At 41.1% G+C, this 15267-nt stretch overlaps 1 protein-coding gene across 1 annotated transcript in view; it reads left to right on the top strand.

Annotated features, from left to right (window-relative positions):
* The window catches only part of cntn2 (contactin 2), a 96221-nt gene that overhangs the window by 50272 nt on the left and 30682 nt on the right, over nt 1–15267 (top strand). The window contains exons 13-17 of the mRNA XM_061887901.1: nt 1040–1215; nt 3312–3432; nt 8003–8161; nt 8351–8500; nt 12646–12716. Of these exons, the coding sequence (XP_061743885.1) occupies nt 1040–1215; nt 3312–3432; nt 8003–8161; nt 8351–8500; nt 12646–12716 (677 nt within the window). The remainder of the gene's footprint in view (nt 1–1039; nt 1216–3311; nt 3433–8002; nt 8162–8350; nt 8501–12645; nt 12717–15267) is intronic.

Raw genomic sequence — 15267 nt, 5'->3', positions numbered from 1 at the left:
AAACCGTCATGTGTAAAATGTCCTTACAAATAAACACGGAAGTACTTACTCAGTAGCAATCAGAGCAGGCGGTAAAGCATGAAATGAGAAGGAATGACATGTGACGCTGCAGAGTCTGCTCAGCGGAGAGGGTGTAAGCTGGCATTAAAAACTGCTTGAAAGCTCATGCCAAAATACATTACTTTTATGATTTGAAACATAGACATAACATTGTAACATTTATAAGAGGAAAATCATCACAGGCCACGACATTAAGATATATTCAAGGCTCATTTGTACAAGAAGAGTAGCAAGAAGCTTGTGCGAAAGTCAAACTAAAAGCCGCAAAACCAGACAACAAGTCTGAAACAAAGCATAATAAATAGAAAATGTTCACAAACAAAAAGCAAGCTAGATGGTTTAAAACCAGCAAAAATGGTAACAAAAATGAGTAGCGGTAAGAACGGCCACAGGAGACACAGAGGATGTCAGAGTCACAACATATTTTTTTTTTCCAAAATGGAACCCAGGGGAAAGACAATAAGGGGGCGAGCAGGTCTGCTAGTAGGCAGAGGTGGATTATGTCTTGTATGTTTGAAGGAATTAACAATAAAATATATTTGAAGTAAGACTGCAGATTACGCCCCCCAGAAAATCACTATATCTTGTATCTTACAACATTAAAATAACGATTGTTTTTACAATTATACATTATTCCCCCATTTGTGGTTAAGTTTTTATGCGCTTGAAGTTTGTTTTATTCATCTCCTATAAACCAGGGCCCAGGCTAAGATCGATTTTTTTTAAATTTTATTTTAATCTTTTATTTTTTTCTCCCATTACCCTTCTGTTTACCTGTATCTCACCTTTTTTGTAAGGGCCGCTGGAAGCCGGCAGACCCGTCAGCGATCCTGTTCTGTCTCCCTGTAATGTTTGTCTGATCTTGAATGGGATTGTGCTGAAAATGTAAATTTTCCTGAAGGAACTCTCCTGACGGAATAAATAAAGTACTATCTAATCTAATCTAATCTAAACGTTACTTGTTATGTTGCCCAAACAGACGCCACCAAGATCACACTGGCTCCCTCCAACGCTGACATCAATCAGGGCGAGAATGTAACTCTGCAGTGTCACGCCTCCCATGATCCCACCATGGATCTGACCTTCACCTGGGCCCTCAACGGGGCTCTGCTCGACCTGGAGGAATCGACTGGACCCTACCATCGAGTGGAGGGCGTAAGTGCATGACAGAGTTGTTGTATTTCAAAACCCTAATTCACAAAGTGGATTAATAAAACAAACACAATTAGAACAGTCGACCCTCGTTTATCGTGGCTCATTGGTTCCAGGTCTGACCCTAGCAAACAAATTTCCGAAAAGTCAGATAATAAATCTAATATTTTTGAGCATACAAAACGGTTTACAACCTTTTCAAAATGTTTTCTTTCAACATAATCATATCCTTCTAAATATTAAATAATACTCATATAGTCCGTTTTTCGGACCCGTTTCCAGTGATGGTTGGACTCCGCCAAGGCTGCCCATTGTCACCGACTCTGTTCATAACTTTTATGGACAGAATTTCTAGGCGCTGTCAGGGCGTTGACGGGATCCGGTTTGGTGGCTGCAGGATTAAGTCTGTGCTTCTTGCAGATGATGTGGTCCTGATGGCTTCATCTGGCCAGGATATTTAGTTCTCACTGGATCGGTTCACAGTCGTGTGTGAAGCGACTGGGATGGCAATAAGCACCTCCAAGTCCGAGTCAATGGTTCTCGCCCGGAAAAGGGTGGAGTGCCATCTCCGAGTTGGGGAAGAGATCTTGCCCCATGTGGAGGAGTTCAAGTACCTCGAAGTCTTGTTCACGAGTTTACAATAGATTTCGACAGGCTGATCGGTGCGGCATCTTCAGTAATGCGGACGCTGTATCGATCCGTTGTGGTGAAAAAGGAGCTCAGCCGGAAGGCAAAGCTCTCAATTTACCGGTTGATCTCCGTTCCCATCCTCACCTATGGTCATGAGCTTTGGGCTAAGACCGAAAGGACAAGATCATGGGTAAAAACGGCCAAAATTAGTTTCCTCCGCCGGGTGGCGGGGCTCTCCCTTAGAGATAAGGTGAGAAGCTCTGCCATCCGGGAGGAGCTCAAAGTAAAACCGCTGCTCCTCCACATCGAGAGGAGCCAGATGAGGTGGTTTGAGCATCTGGTCAGGACCGGTAGGAGGCCACATGAAAGACCCAAGACAAGTTGGGAAGACTGTCTCCTGGCTGGCCTAGGAGGAGCGAGACGAAGTGGCTGGGGAGGGAAGTCTGGGCTTCTCTGCTTAGGCTGCTGACCCCTCGATCCGACCTTGCATAAGCTGAAGAAAATGGATGGATGGCTGGATAGTGATTTTTAAACTATTTTCACCTAATATAGTAAACGTTAGTGTGTTGTACTGTAGATTACAGTGCACACCAGTAGCCGAGCCACTAAAACGCGACCACTACATGGAAATACTTAATCACAACCTGGGTAATTCCAGTGGTGTTAGCACTAGGCTTCCAACCACGGGCATAAGTTGTTGGTCAACTTCAACCATTAGCTGTGTTGTTAACATTCCATGTTGTTGGCATTGTGTCTCCAATGTTGTCATTCCACATCGCTTAAGCCAAAGGCTCACCAATTGATAATGTTGAAGATGAAGTGCATACCAAAAAGTTCTATTTTGGTTACATCTGACCACATGACATTCTCCCAATCCTCTGCTGTATCATCCATGTATCCATTTTGGTATAAACTCAACTCGTGGTGTTTGGAGGAAGAAGAATACCGATTTGCATCCCAAGAACACCATACCTACTGTGAAGCATGGGGGTGGAAACATCATGCTTTGGGGCTGTTTTTCTGCTAAGGGGACAGGACGATTGATCCGTGTTAAGGAAAGAATGAATGGGGCCATGTATCGTGAGATTTTCAGCCAGAACCTCCTTCCATCAATGAGAGCTTTGAATGGTTGACCAAAAACTTATTTTCCACCATAATTTACAAACACATTCTTTAAAATTCCCACAATGTACATTACTGGATTTTTTTTTCACATTTTATATCTCACAGTTGAAGTGTACCTATGATGAAAATTACAGACCTCTGTCATCATTTTAAGTGGGAGAACTTGCACAATCGGTGGCTGACCAAATACGTTTTTGCCCCACTGTATTTGAAGATAAACTGAATAACTGTCGATCAGGTACAAATGTAAATGAACAATGATTTTTGAATGATTTTGAAATTAAATGTATTTGTTGATTTAACACAGCTTTGCTTTGTTTTACTTCTTTCCTGCGCTCTTGTAGAAGGAAACCATTGGAGACCTTCTTATTGTCAATGCTCAGCTGAGTCAGGCAGGTACTTACACCTGTAGCGCTCAGACAGTGGTGGACAGTGCTTCAGTAACAGCCAAGCTAGTAGTACGAGGTAAGTTTGGAATCACAAAATAGTCATTGTAGCAGAAAATGGAGGATATGTAATAGGGCTAGACCATTCTCAAAAAATTATGAAAACCAACATTGAGAGCTTTTAACCAACCAATAGGTCAACCCCAGACTGAGCTTCTATGGGGGGAGGGGGGGGGGGGGGGGGGGCTTAGTTTGGGGCCAGAAAAAACCTGTAGCCACATTAAAACATATAAACACATGTTTCGACACACAGAATATACCATACTTGCAACGGGTGTGGTTGCTTCTGGTTTGAAGTCATTCTTTACACTACAAGGTTGTATGGCAGTCCATTAGTGTGTTATGTCTATACACCTGTAGTCAGTCCCAGCTGTTTTTGAAGAAGAGAGGATGGTGCAGAGGGCTTCACGGTGGCAGAGGGGTTAGTGCGTCTGCCTCACAATACGAAGGTCCTGCAGTCCTGGGTTCAAATCCAGGCTCGGGATCTTTCTGTGTGGAGTTTGCATGTTCTCCCCGTGAATGCGTGGGTTCCCTCTGGGTACTCCGGCTTCCTCCCACTTCCAAAGACATGCACCTGGGGATAGGTTGATTGGCAACACTAAATTGGCCCTAGTGTGTGAATGTGAGTGTGAATGTTGTCTGTCTATCTGTGTTGGCCCTGCGATGAGATGGCGACTTGTCCAGGGTATACCCCGCCTTCCGCCCGATTGTAGCTGAGATAGGCGCCAGCGCCCCCCGCGACCCCGAAAGGGAATAAGCGGTAGAAAATGGATGGATGAATGGAGGATTGTGCAGACTATCCCTGTGATAGACTCACTGGGATGTTTACGCACGGCCTGGCCAAGGCCATTTGCAGAGGGAGTCGAATTGGACACATTCCAATGGTTTGTCTGATCTTAATTGTCAATTCTGTTTCTCAAGTGAGATAGGCGCCAGCGCCCCCCGCGACCCCGAAAGGGAATAAGCGGTAGAAAATGGATGGATGGAAGTTGATCAATCTTTACATTTCAGAAAGCCTCTGCAAGATCCAGTTAATCCAGTTTGTGATTAAGTTAAGAGATCGCTGCAGTCTGTTTGCCCGTCGTGATACACAGAATGGGTAGAGCTGTGGATGTTCTTTGGCTCCTAGAACTGCTGCCATCGTCTTTTGAATTAGTCGATAGAATTAGATAGATACCCTCCACGTCCTCAACAGAAAGAACTGACAGGCATATTACTCGCCATGTCTCCCACGAGTCCCTTTATGTATCCGGTAGCAAATTTACTGGAAGTAAAGGGAGGTTCCTCTGAACCTTTGCTTCTTTTTGAGAAATTCTTGTCAATTGAGTTGAGGGTCAAGTTTCTCATATCAATGTTTATATTTCAGAGAACAGTGGTGAAAAAAACAGCTTTTAAAGTTAAGACAAGACAAAGAAGCAGGCAGGGGATATTCAGAGAGGGAGGTAGTGTGACTGCCTTTGTCAAGAGCCAGAGCATTAGAAAAACCACAGAAACATGAAAGAAAACTGAAACACCAAGCCAACAGTCAATGTGAGCTACTTGTACCCACTGGGAATTCTACCTTAGTTGTTTAGACACATTCTGGTGCAATAAGTATGTCGTAGAGCATGGGTGTCAAACTCTGGCCCGCGGGCCAAAATTGGCCCGCCGTGTAATTTCATTTGGCCCTTGAGGCAATAATAAATTAACATTAGAGCTGGCCCGCCCGTATTATACAGCGGCAGTGCCGCTGTATCATCGCATTCAACGCTAATTCTCATACTAGCCAACCCTCCCGATTTTCCCAGGAGAATCCCGAATTTCAGTGCCTTCCCGAAAATCTCTCGGGGAAACCATTCTCCCGAATTTCCACCCGGAAAACAATATTGGGGGCGTGCCTTAAAGGTACTGCTTTTAGCATCCTTTACAACTTGTCGTCACGTCTGCTTTTCCTCCATACAAACAGTGTGCCGGCCCAGTCACGTAATATATGCGGCTTCTACACACACACAAGTGAATGCAACGCATACTTGGTCAACAGCCATACAGGTCAAATTTGGCCTGCCGTGTAATTTCATTTGGCCCTTGAGGCAATAATAAATTAACATTAGAGCTGGCCCGCCCATATTATACAGCGGCAGTGCCGCTGTATCATCGCATTCAACGCTAATTCTCATACTAGCCAACCCTCCCGATTTTCCCAGGAGAATCCCGAATTTCAGTGCCTTCCCGAAAATCTCTCGGGGAAACCATTCTCCCGAATTTCCACCCGGAAAACAATATTGGGGGCGTGCCTTAAAGTTACTGCTTTTAGCATCCTTTACAACTTGTCGTCACGTCTGCTTTTCCTCCATACAAACAGTGTGCCGGCCCAGTCACGTAATATATGCGGCTTCTACACACACACAAGTGAATGCAACGCATACTTGGTCAACAGCCATACAGGTCAAATTTGGCCTGCCGTGTAATTTCATTTGGCCCTTGAGGCAATAATAAATTAACATTAGAGCTGGCCCGCCCGTATTATACAGCGGCAGTGCCGCTGTATCATCGCATTCAACGCTAATTCTCATACTAGCCAACCCTCCCGATTTTCCCAGGAGAATCCCGAATTTCAGTGCCTTCCCGAAAATCTCTCGGGGAAACCATTCTCCCGAATTTCCACCCGGAAAACAATATTGGGGGCGTGCCTTAAAGGTACTGCTTTTAGCATCCTTTACAACTTGTCGTCACGTCTGCTTTTCCTCCATACAAACAGCGTGCCGGCCCAGTCACGTAATATATGCGGCTTCTACACACACACAAGTGAATGCAACGCATACTTGGTCAACAGCCATACAGGTCAAATTTGGCCCGCCATGTAATTTCATTTGGCCCTTGAGGCAATAATAAATTAACATTAGAGCTGGCCCGCCCGTATTATACAGCGGCAGTGCCGCTGTATCATCGCATTCAACGCTAATTCTCATACTAGCCAACCCTCCCGATTTTCCCAGGAGAATCCCGAATTTCAGTGCCTTCCCGAAAATCTCTCGGGGAAACCATTCTCCCGAATTTCCACCCGGAAAACAATATTGGGGGCGTGCCTTAAAGGTACTGCTTTTAGCATCCTTTACAACTTGTCGTCACGTCTGCTTTTCCTCCATACAAACAGCGTGCCGGCCCAGTCACGTAATATATGCGGCTTCTACACACACACAAGTGAATGCAACGCATACTTGGTCAACAGCCATACAGGTCAAATTTGGCCCGCCATGTAATTTCATTTGGCCCTTGAGGCAATAATAAATTAACATTAGAGCTGGCCGGCCCGTATTATACAGTGGCAGTGCCGCTGTATCACCGCATTCAACGCTAATTCTCATACTAGCCAACCCTCCCGATTTTCCCAGGAGAATCCCGAATTTCAGTGCCTTCCCGAAAATCTCTCGGGGAAACCATTCTCTCGAATTTCCACCCGGACAACAATATTGGGGGCGTGCCTTAAAGGTACTGCTTTTAGCATCCTTTACAACTTGTCGTCACGTCTGCTTTTCCTCCATACAAACAGCGTGCCGGCCCAGTCACGTAATATATGCGGCTTCTACACACACACAAGTGAATGCAACGCATACTTGGTCAACAGCCATACAGGTCACACTGAGGGTGGCCGTATATACAACGTTAAAACTGTTACACCACACTGTGAACCCACACCAAACAAGAACGACAAACACATTTCGGGAAAACATCCACACCGTAACACAACATAAACACAACAGAACAAATACCCAGAACTCCCTTGCAGCACTAACTCTTCCGGGACGCTACAATATACACCCCCGCTACCAACAAAACTTGATTTTGCATGTCACTATAAAGTTATATAAGCCTTGCTTGTTCAATATTCAATGCATAACTTGTTTGGGTCCCTATTAAAAGGTTAAGTTGTTCAACTTTGGCCCGCGGCTTTGTTCAGTTTAGAATTTTGGCCCACTCTGTATTTGAGTCTGACACCATTGTCGTAGAGCAATAAGTAGAGCAATAGTTGGGATTAGAATAATCGTGCACCAACCGAAATTAAGGTAGAAAGTTTATTTAATCGGGATTTTGATTTTTTTCCACACATGCCCAGCCCTAATATGTATGCCACTGTCAAGATACACCAATTCAAGTCAATTTAATCAGACATTTTAATTGCTACCTCACAACATGTATGCACACTCTGGCCAGTTGTTGCCTTTTTGACTTTCAAATGTGTCGGAAGCTTGTGGATGGCTACCAAAAGCGCCTTATTGCAGTGAAACTTGCCAAGTGACATGTAACCAAATATTAACATTGCTGTACTATACTTTTGACCCAGCAGATTTGCTCAAATTTTAAGTAGATCCATAATAAATTCATAAAAGAACCAAATTTCATGAATGTTTTTTGTGATCTACAAGTATGTCCTCCAATCACTCTATCACAAAAAAATAAGAGTTGCAGAAATGATTGGGAACTCAAGACAGCCATGTGCTTTACAAGTGTATGTAAACGTTTGACCACGACTGTATATAAGATTAGAGATGTGTAGACTTTATTAGAAAAGTTACTTTTTGGACAATAACTAAGTTTCTTGTTGTGTTCAGGCCCCCCAGGACCTCCTGGAGGTTTACTGGTAAGGAATGTTGCAGAGACATCAGTGGAACTGAAGTGGAGTCGTGGTTATGACAACCACAGTCCTATCGGCAACTATGTGATCTTAGGACGATCTTCTCTCTCACCACAGTGGAAGCAGATGAGGACGGGTGTGTGAAATCCGCTATCAATCTATTGTTGAAAAATGTTTCATTGAGGACCAATACATTTTAACATACATCTCAAAAATAAACAAACCTCATGCTGGATTTGTTTGATGCCAATGACTCTAGGGATTTGTTGACTGATACATAAATACTTGTGTTTTATTTACTATGATCATTATCGTTTGAATTCAGATCCAGTGAATATAGAAGGAAATGCAGAGTTTGCTAGTGTGGTCGGGTTGTTACCTTGGATGGATTATGAATTCCAGGTCATCGCCAGCAACATCCTGGGCAGTGGAGAGCCAAGCATGCCCTCACAAACCATTCGCACACAGCAGTCAGGTAAAGACATGCAAACACACACACACACACACACACACACACAAACATTATTGTATTTGTTACCTTCTTGAGACCTCCAAAAAATGCTTACGTCTGTAGGGTCACCCTTTCTAGATATATAAAGATTTGTACTTACAACATTAATAATAAATACAGTGGGGCAAAAAAGTATTTAGTCAGCCACCGATTGTGCAAGTTCTCCCACTTAAAATGATGACAGAGGTCTGTAATTTACATCATAGGTACACTTCAACTGTGAGAGACAAAAATCCAGGAATTCATATTGTAGGAATTTTAAAGAATTTATTTGTAAATTATGGTGGAAAATAAGCATTTGGTGACTTCAAACAAGGAAGGTCTCTGGCTCTCACAGACCTGTAATTTCTTCTTTAAGAACCTCTTCTGTTATCCACTCGTTACCTGTATTAATGCAACCTGTTTGAACTCGTTATCTGTATAAAAGACACTTGTCCACAGCCTCAAACAGTCGAACTCCAAAATCCACTATGGCCAAGACCAAAGAGCTGTCGAAGGACACCAGGAAAAGAATTGTAGACCTGCACGAGACTGGGAAGAGTGAATCTACAATAGGCAAGCAGCTTGGTGTGAAAAAATCAACTGTGGGATACAAGACCACTTATAATCTCCCTCGATCTGGGGCCCCACGCAAAATCTCATCCCATGGGGTCAAAATGATCATGAGAACGGTGAGCAAAAATCCCAGAACCACACGGGGGGACCTTGTGAATGACCTGCAGAGTGCTGGGACCAAAGTAACAAAGGTTACCATCAGTAACACACTACGCCAATAGGGAATCAAATCCTGCAGTGCCAGACGTGTCCCCATACTTAAGCCAGTGCATGTCCAGGCCCGTCTGAAGTTTACCAGAGAGCACATGGATGATACAGCAGAGGATTGGGAGAATGTCATGTGGTCAGATGAAACCAAAATAGAACTTTTTGGTATAAACTCAACTCATCGTGTTTGGAAGAAGAAGAATACTGAGTTGCATCCCAAGAACACCATACCTACTGTGAAGCATGGGGGTGGAAACATCATGCTTTGGGGCTGTTTTTCTGCTAAGGGGACAGGACGATTGATCCGTGTTAAGGAACGAATAAATGGGGCCATGTATCGTGAGATTTTGAGCCAAAACCTCCTTCCATCAGTGAGAGGAAGATGAAACGTGGTTGACCAAATACTTATTTTCCACCATAATTTACAAAAAAAAAAAAGTAAAAATTCCTACAATGGGAATTCTTGGATTTTTTTTTCACATTATGTCTCTCACAGTTGAAGTGTACCTATGATGAAAATTACAGACCTCTGTCATCATTTTAAGTGGGAGATCTTGCACAATCGGTGGCTGACTAAATACTTTTTTGCCCCACTGTACATACTATGCAAATATATAAAAAAGCTGGTTGTGAAAAATGTGTTATAAATTCTCAAGAAAAACTTTGAGATCTGTCAGTATTATAATAAAAGCCGTAATTTTACTCAACGCAAGTCTAAATTTTAGAAGAAAAATTGAACATTTGTGCAATATTATGGTAAAAGTTGGAATTTTACTCAATAACATTCGCAATTTTACAAGAAAAGCTTAAAATGTTGGCAATTTAATGAAACAAGACCTAATTTCACTCGACTAAAGTCACAATTTTTTAAGAAAACTTTAAAATGTTGCCAATATTAAAATAATCGGAAATTTTACCTGTCAAAATGATGGCAAAAGTCATAATTTTACTCAAAATGTCACAAATTTACAAGAACAACAAAATAAATTGGCAATGTTGGGATAAAAGTCAGCATTTTATATGACAAATGTCACAATTTTACATTCAAAAGTGATTTTACACAAAAAAGTAACAATTTTACGAGAAAATATTGCAATATTACGGATACAGAAAGAATATGAGAAATTGTTCCCAATGTTATAAGAAAAAAGTCGACACATTGTGACAAAAAGACTGCGTTTAGTTTTTTGTTTTTTTTTGTAGTTTTTTTTTTGTAATTGGTTTTTAATCTTCATTATTTACCTTAAGTTATTCCAGTATGTCTATATACATATTTATTTAATTTTTTTATAAATTGATGTCAAAGGGGGCGCGTTTCAATTTCTTACACACACTTATTACATATGTTAGCCAGAGCGGGAGCAATTCAAATGTTTACACACACTTGTTATTTCATATGTTGACCAGAGGGGAAGCACTTTTAAAACCGACACAATTTGAAAAATCCCTCTGTGACAGTCTTAAGCCGTCGTGCGGGTTCCCAGGATCATCAAGGAATGACATTATGTCGATTAAGTTAGACTTCTTTTATTTTTGCAAATAAATGTCTCTTGCCGGGTTGCTTTTCAGCCTTGCGGGGGGTGTATATTGTAGCGTCCCGGAAGAGTTAGTGCTGCAAGGGTTTCTGGGTATTTCTTCTGTTGTCTTTATGTTGTGTTACGGTACGGATGTTCTCCCGAAATGTGTTTGTCGTTCTTGTTTGGTGTGGGTTCACAGTGTGGCACATATTTGCAACAGTGTTAAAGTTGTTTATACGGCCACCCTCAGTGTGACCTGTATGGCTGTTGACCAAGTATGCTTTGCATTCACTTAGTGTATATAAAAGCCGCATATATTATGTAGCTGGGCTAGTACACTGTTTTTATGGAGGAAAAGTGGACGTGCCCTTAAGGCACGCCCCCAATATTGTTGTCCGGGTGGAAATTGGGAGAAATTCTGGAGAATGGTTGCCCCGGGAGATTTTCGGGAGGGGCACTGTAATTCGGTAGTCTTCAAGGGAAATCGGGAAGGTTGGCAAGTATGGATGGAAGACATAAAGGAAGTGAAAACAAGAATGGAGATAACACCACGATCTGGAAAAATAACGCAAAATTAAAAACTGCCACGCAGGGTCGTGACACATGGCCTGTTTTCGGCATTCCTTCTCTGTGCATGTTGAAGTGAAAGGGAGTTTCCTGTCTTTGGAATCCCAGCATGCCTTGCGTTTACGTTGATCGCACCGTGACTGAGATGAGTGGGTGGAGTTGATGACCCTCTGTTTTATCTTACTGTTTAGGTCAGTGGTTTCTAAGCTACTATTAGCAAATGAATTATTATCTTGAAGTAAATTGAGGTTTGCCTTCCTGTGCGACGACGGCAAGTTGTATTATAATACAGCTATGTACTATGCTGACATGCGTTCTCAATACACATTTATGAATCATAACCGACGAAACCGTAATGGAAATGGGTTTTCTGCTCACAAAAAAGGTCTACTTTAGTTTGGGCGGGTAAAGAAAAAGTAGGCGGGTATTCCTAAAGATAAAAATGACTTATCAAAAATCATCAAATTATCATCGTCGTAAATGCTGACGGGTGAATAAGCGGGTTTCTACTGATGTGTATTTCAGGTCTTGTCAGAAAGGGTACAAGGCAGTGCGGCTAGGTAAAAAAAGAGATGTCAGAGACGCTGTACTGAACAAAAAGTTGCTTTATTACAATTGGGCTTCATTATACAGGCATGCAGTACCTGCAGAAGGTCAAGTCAAAGAAAATTAGACACTCCTAACTTGGAAGAGCCTAACCACAGTCTTATATTCCTTATTTCTCTGTCTGGGTGTGTGTTAATTCAGGAGAGTACAACCTGACCATGTAAGGAGATGTTCATGTGCAAGTGACGGGAAAACAACCTCTGTACGTTGTATCTTAAAAGTTGATGTGAAGATAGACAAGGAGTCTCTCCTCCAGGATAGAGCTATCACTTTTACATTCTGAGGTCTGAATTTATTGCCTCTTCTCATGAGAGAGTTAACCCAGTCCACATGCGAATGTCCAACTAAGGCTCCATCATTTATTATGGGCTCAACCATTATTTACTTAAACCCGGTGGTTCGCTTTCTCCAAGTTGAATATAAACATTCACCAAGTGTTGAACATATGAGTTAATTTATTCACTTCACTACTGTATTGGGTTGAGGATATATATTCATTATGTAAGAGCTCATGTTCTTGGAAATGTAATATTTGACTACCATCTGTAAGTCTGAAATTCACATTCAGACAGAAATGTCATCTTGACATTAAAAGTGCCTGATATATGACAGTTATTACTCTATTGTACATCATCTTGTCATGCACTTGGTCTTCAGCTCCCTCAGTGGCTCCAAGTGGACTGGGAGGAGGAGGAGGATATGGAAATGAACTTATCATTATATGGACAGTAAGTAGCGCACCTGTACAGTAAATTTTACATGGCACCGTGTTGGAGTTGTTTGTTTTTAAAATGTTGTTGCTTTTTTTGTCTGGGTTTTTTGAACAGTTTGATTTGTTTGTTGTTGTTTTTTTTATTTCTGGGACTTTTACTTTTTTGTGTGAAATATAATTTTTAGTTGTATTGTTATTTTTGTGTCATTGTTTATTTAATTTTTTGTTGTTGTTTAAATTATTTGAGTTGTTTTGTGAGTTGTGTGGCTTGTCTTAGTTGTTTCAATTCTTCGAAATATTTTGCTTTTTCTGTGAATTATTTTTATTGTTTTTGTTATTGTTTGTTTTGGTGTATTTGTTGTTTTTATAGTATAAATTATTTGAGTTGTTTTTTTTTATTTAGTTATCAGTTGTTTGTCTTTTGAGTTATTTTGTTTTTGTTTCAGCTGTTTGAGTTATTTGATTTTATTTTGCTATTGTTTGAGTTGTGGGATTTTTTTGTTTCTTTATTTGTTGTCTTTTTATAGTTGTTTAACTTATTTGAGTTGTTTTGTGAAAATGTTTCATTTGTCTTTGTTTGAATTCTTTGTTTTATTTAATTTTGTTTGAATCATTATTTTTTATTGTTTTTTTTTGTTATTTTATATTTGAATTATTTGAAGTTTTTATTTTGTTTGAATTCTTTGAGGGCTTTTTTTATGGTGTTTTGTTTTAGTTGTTTGAGTTGGTCTACTTATTTATATTGGTTGAGTTGTTTTGTTTTATTTGTTTGAATGCTTTAAGGTGTTTATGTTTTGAGTTGTTTAAGATGTGTACACTTTGTTGGCAGCTGGATATCATCCGAGACTATTTCCCGTCTTTAAACAACATAAAAAAAGGACACAAATCACTAAAAGAAGCTACAAGTAGATTGAAGCATGAACTTAACAGGATTAAAGTCACTCTAACCTAAATGGACCTAAATGGAGCTTCTTATTTTTTACTTTGAAATTAAATCAAAACATGAGCAATATACGCAAAGAATAATGATTGATTTACAAAACCCAAAACCAGTGAAGTTGGCAAATTGTGTAATTCGTAAATAAAAACAATACAATAATTTGCAAATCCTTGTCAGCCTATATTGAATTGAATAGACTGCAAAGACAAGATACTTGATGTTCCAGCTAAAAAACTTTTTTTTTTTTTTTTTTTGGTAGATGATTATTAAATTAGAATTTAATGGCTAGGTGATTGGATGGCAACATGTGTAGCTCCAAAACCTGTATGTACCTTTCAGCATTAATGGTTACCAATGCCTTGGGAACTAATACACCCCCATACCATAACAGATGCCGGCTTTTGAACTTTACACCTGTAACAGTCTGGATGGTTCTTTTCCTCTTTGTTCCGAAGGACACGACGTCCACAGTTTCCAGAAACACATTGAAATGTGGACTTGTCGGACCACAGAACACTTTTCCACTTTTCATCAGTCCATCTTAGATGAGCTCGGGCCCAGCTAAGCCGGCGGCGTTTCTGGGTGTTGTTGATGAATTGATTTTCCTTTCCATAGTACAGTTTTAACTTGCACTTCCAGATGTAGCGACAAACTGTAGTTACTGGCCATGGTTTTCTGAAGTGTTCCTGAGCCAATTTAGTGATAACCTTTACTACTGATGACAGTTTTTGATGCAGTACCCCCTGAGGGATCTAAAGTCCATAATATCATCGCTTACGTGCAGTGATTTCTCCAGATTCTCTGAACCTTTTGATGATATTACGGACCGTAGATGGTGAAATCCCTAAATTCCTTGCAATAGCTTGTTGAGAAATGTTTTTATACTGTTGGACAATATGCTCACACATTTGTTCACAAATCGGTGACCATCGCCCCATCCTTGTTTGTGAATGACTGAGCATTTCATGGAAGCTGCTTTTATACCCAATCACGGTAACCACCTGTTCCCAATTACCCTGTTCACCTGTGGGATGTTCCAAAGAAGTTTTTGATGGGCATTCCTCAACATTCTCAGTCTCTTTTGCCACTTGTGTCAGCTTTTTTTGAATGAGCTAATATTTGCAAAAAATAACTAAGCTTTCCAGTTTGAACGTTAAGTATCTTTTCAGAATCAGAATCGGTTGTATTGCCATTGTTTGAGAACGGGTTCACAAACTAGGAATTTTACTTGGTGCGGTCGTGCAACATAAAACACATAACAGAATAGAATAACATGAGCTGTAACTGAGCTATCAGATCTTGTTCTTGTTCATGTGCCTGATGGGGGAAAAACTGTTCAGGTGGCGGGAGGTGTGGGTCTGGATGGACATTAGTCTCCTGTCTGAGGGGAGAGGAGAGAATAGTTTGTGTCCAGGGTGAGAAAAGTCACCTGTGATCCGACCCACATGCCTCCTGGTCCTGGAGGAGTACAGGTCCTGGAGGGATGGGCGTTTGCAGCCAATAACCTTCTCAGCAGCACGTACGATACGCTGCATTGTGCGCCGGGGAACCACTCGATGATGGTTGAGTAGAACTGCACCAGCATCTCGGTCGGCACCTTTGCAGTCTTTGCAGTCTATTCAATTGA

This window comes from Nerophis ophidion, linkage group LG02 (assembly GCF_033978795.1).
Source record: "Nerophis ophidion isolate RoL-2023_Sa linkage group LG02, RoL_Noph_v1.0, whole genome shotgun sequence".
Classification (NCBI taxonomy): Eukaryota; Metazoa; Chordata; class Actinopteri; order Syngnathiformes; family Syngnathidae; genus Nerophis; species Nerophis ophidion.
Note: the sequence above shows the minus strand (reverse complement) of the source record. Positions and strands in the feature narration are given on the sequence as shown.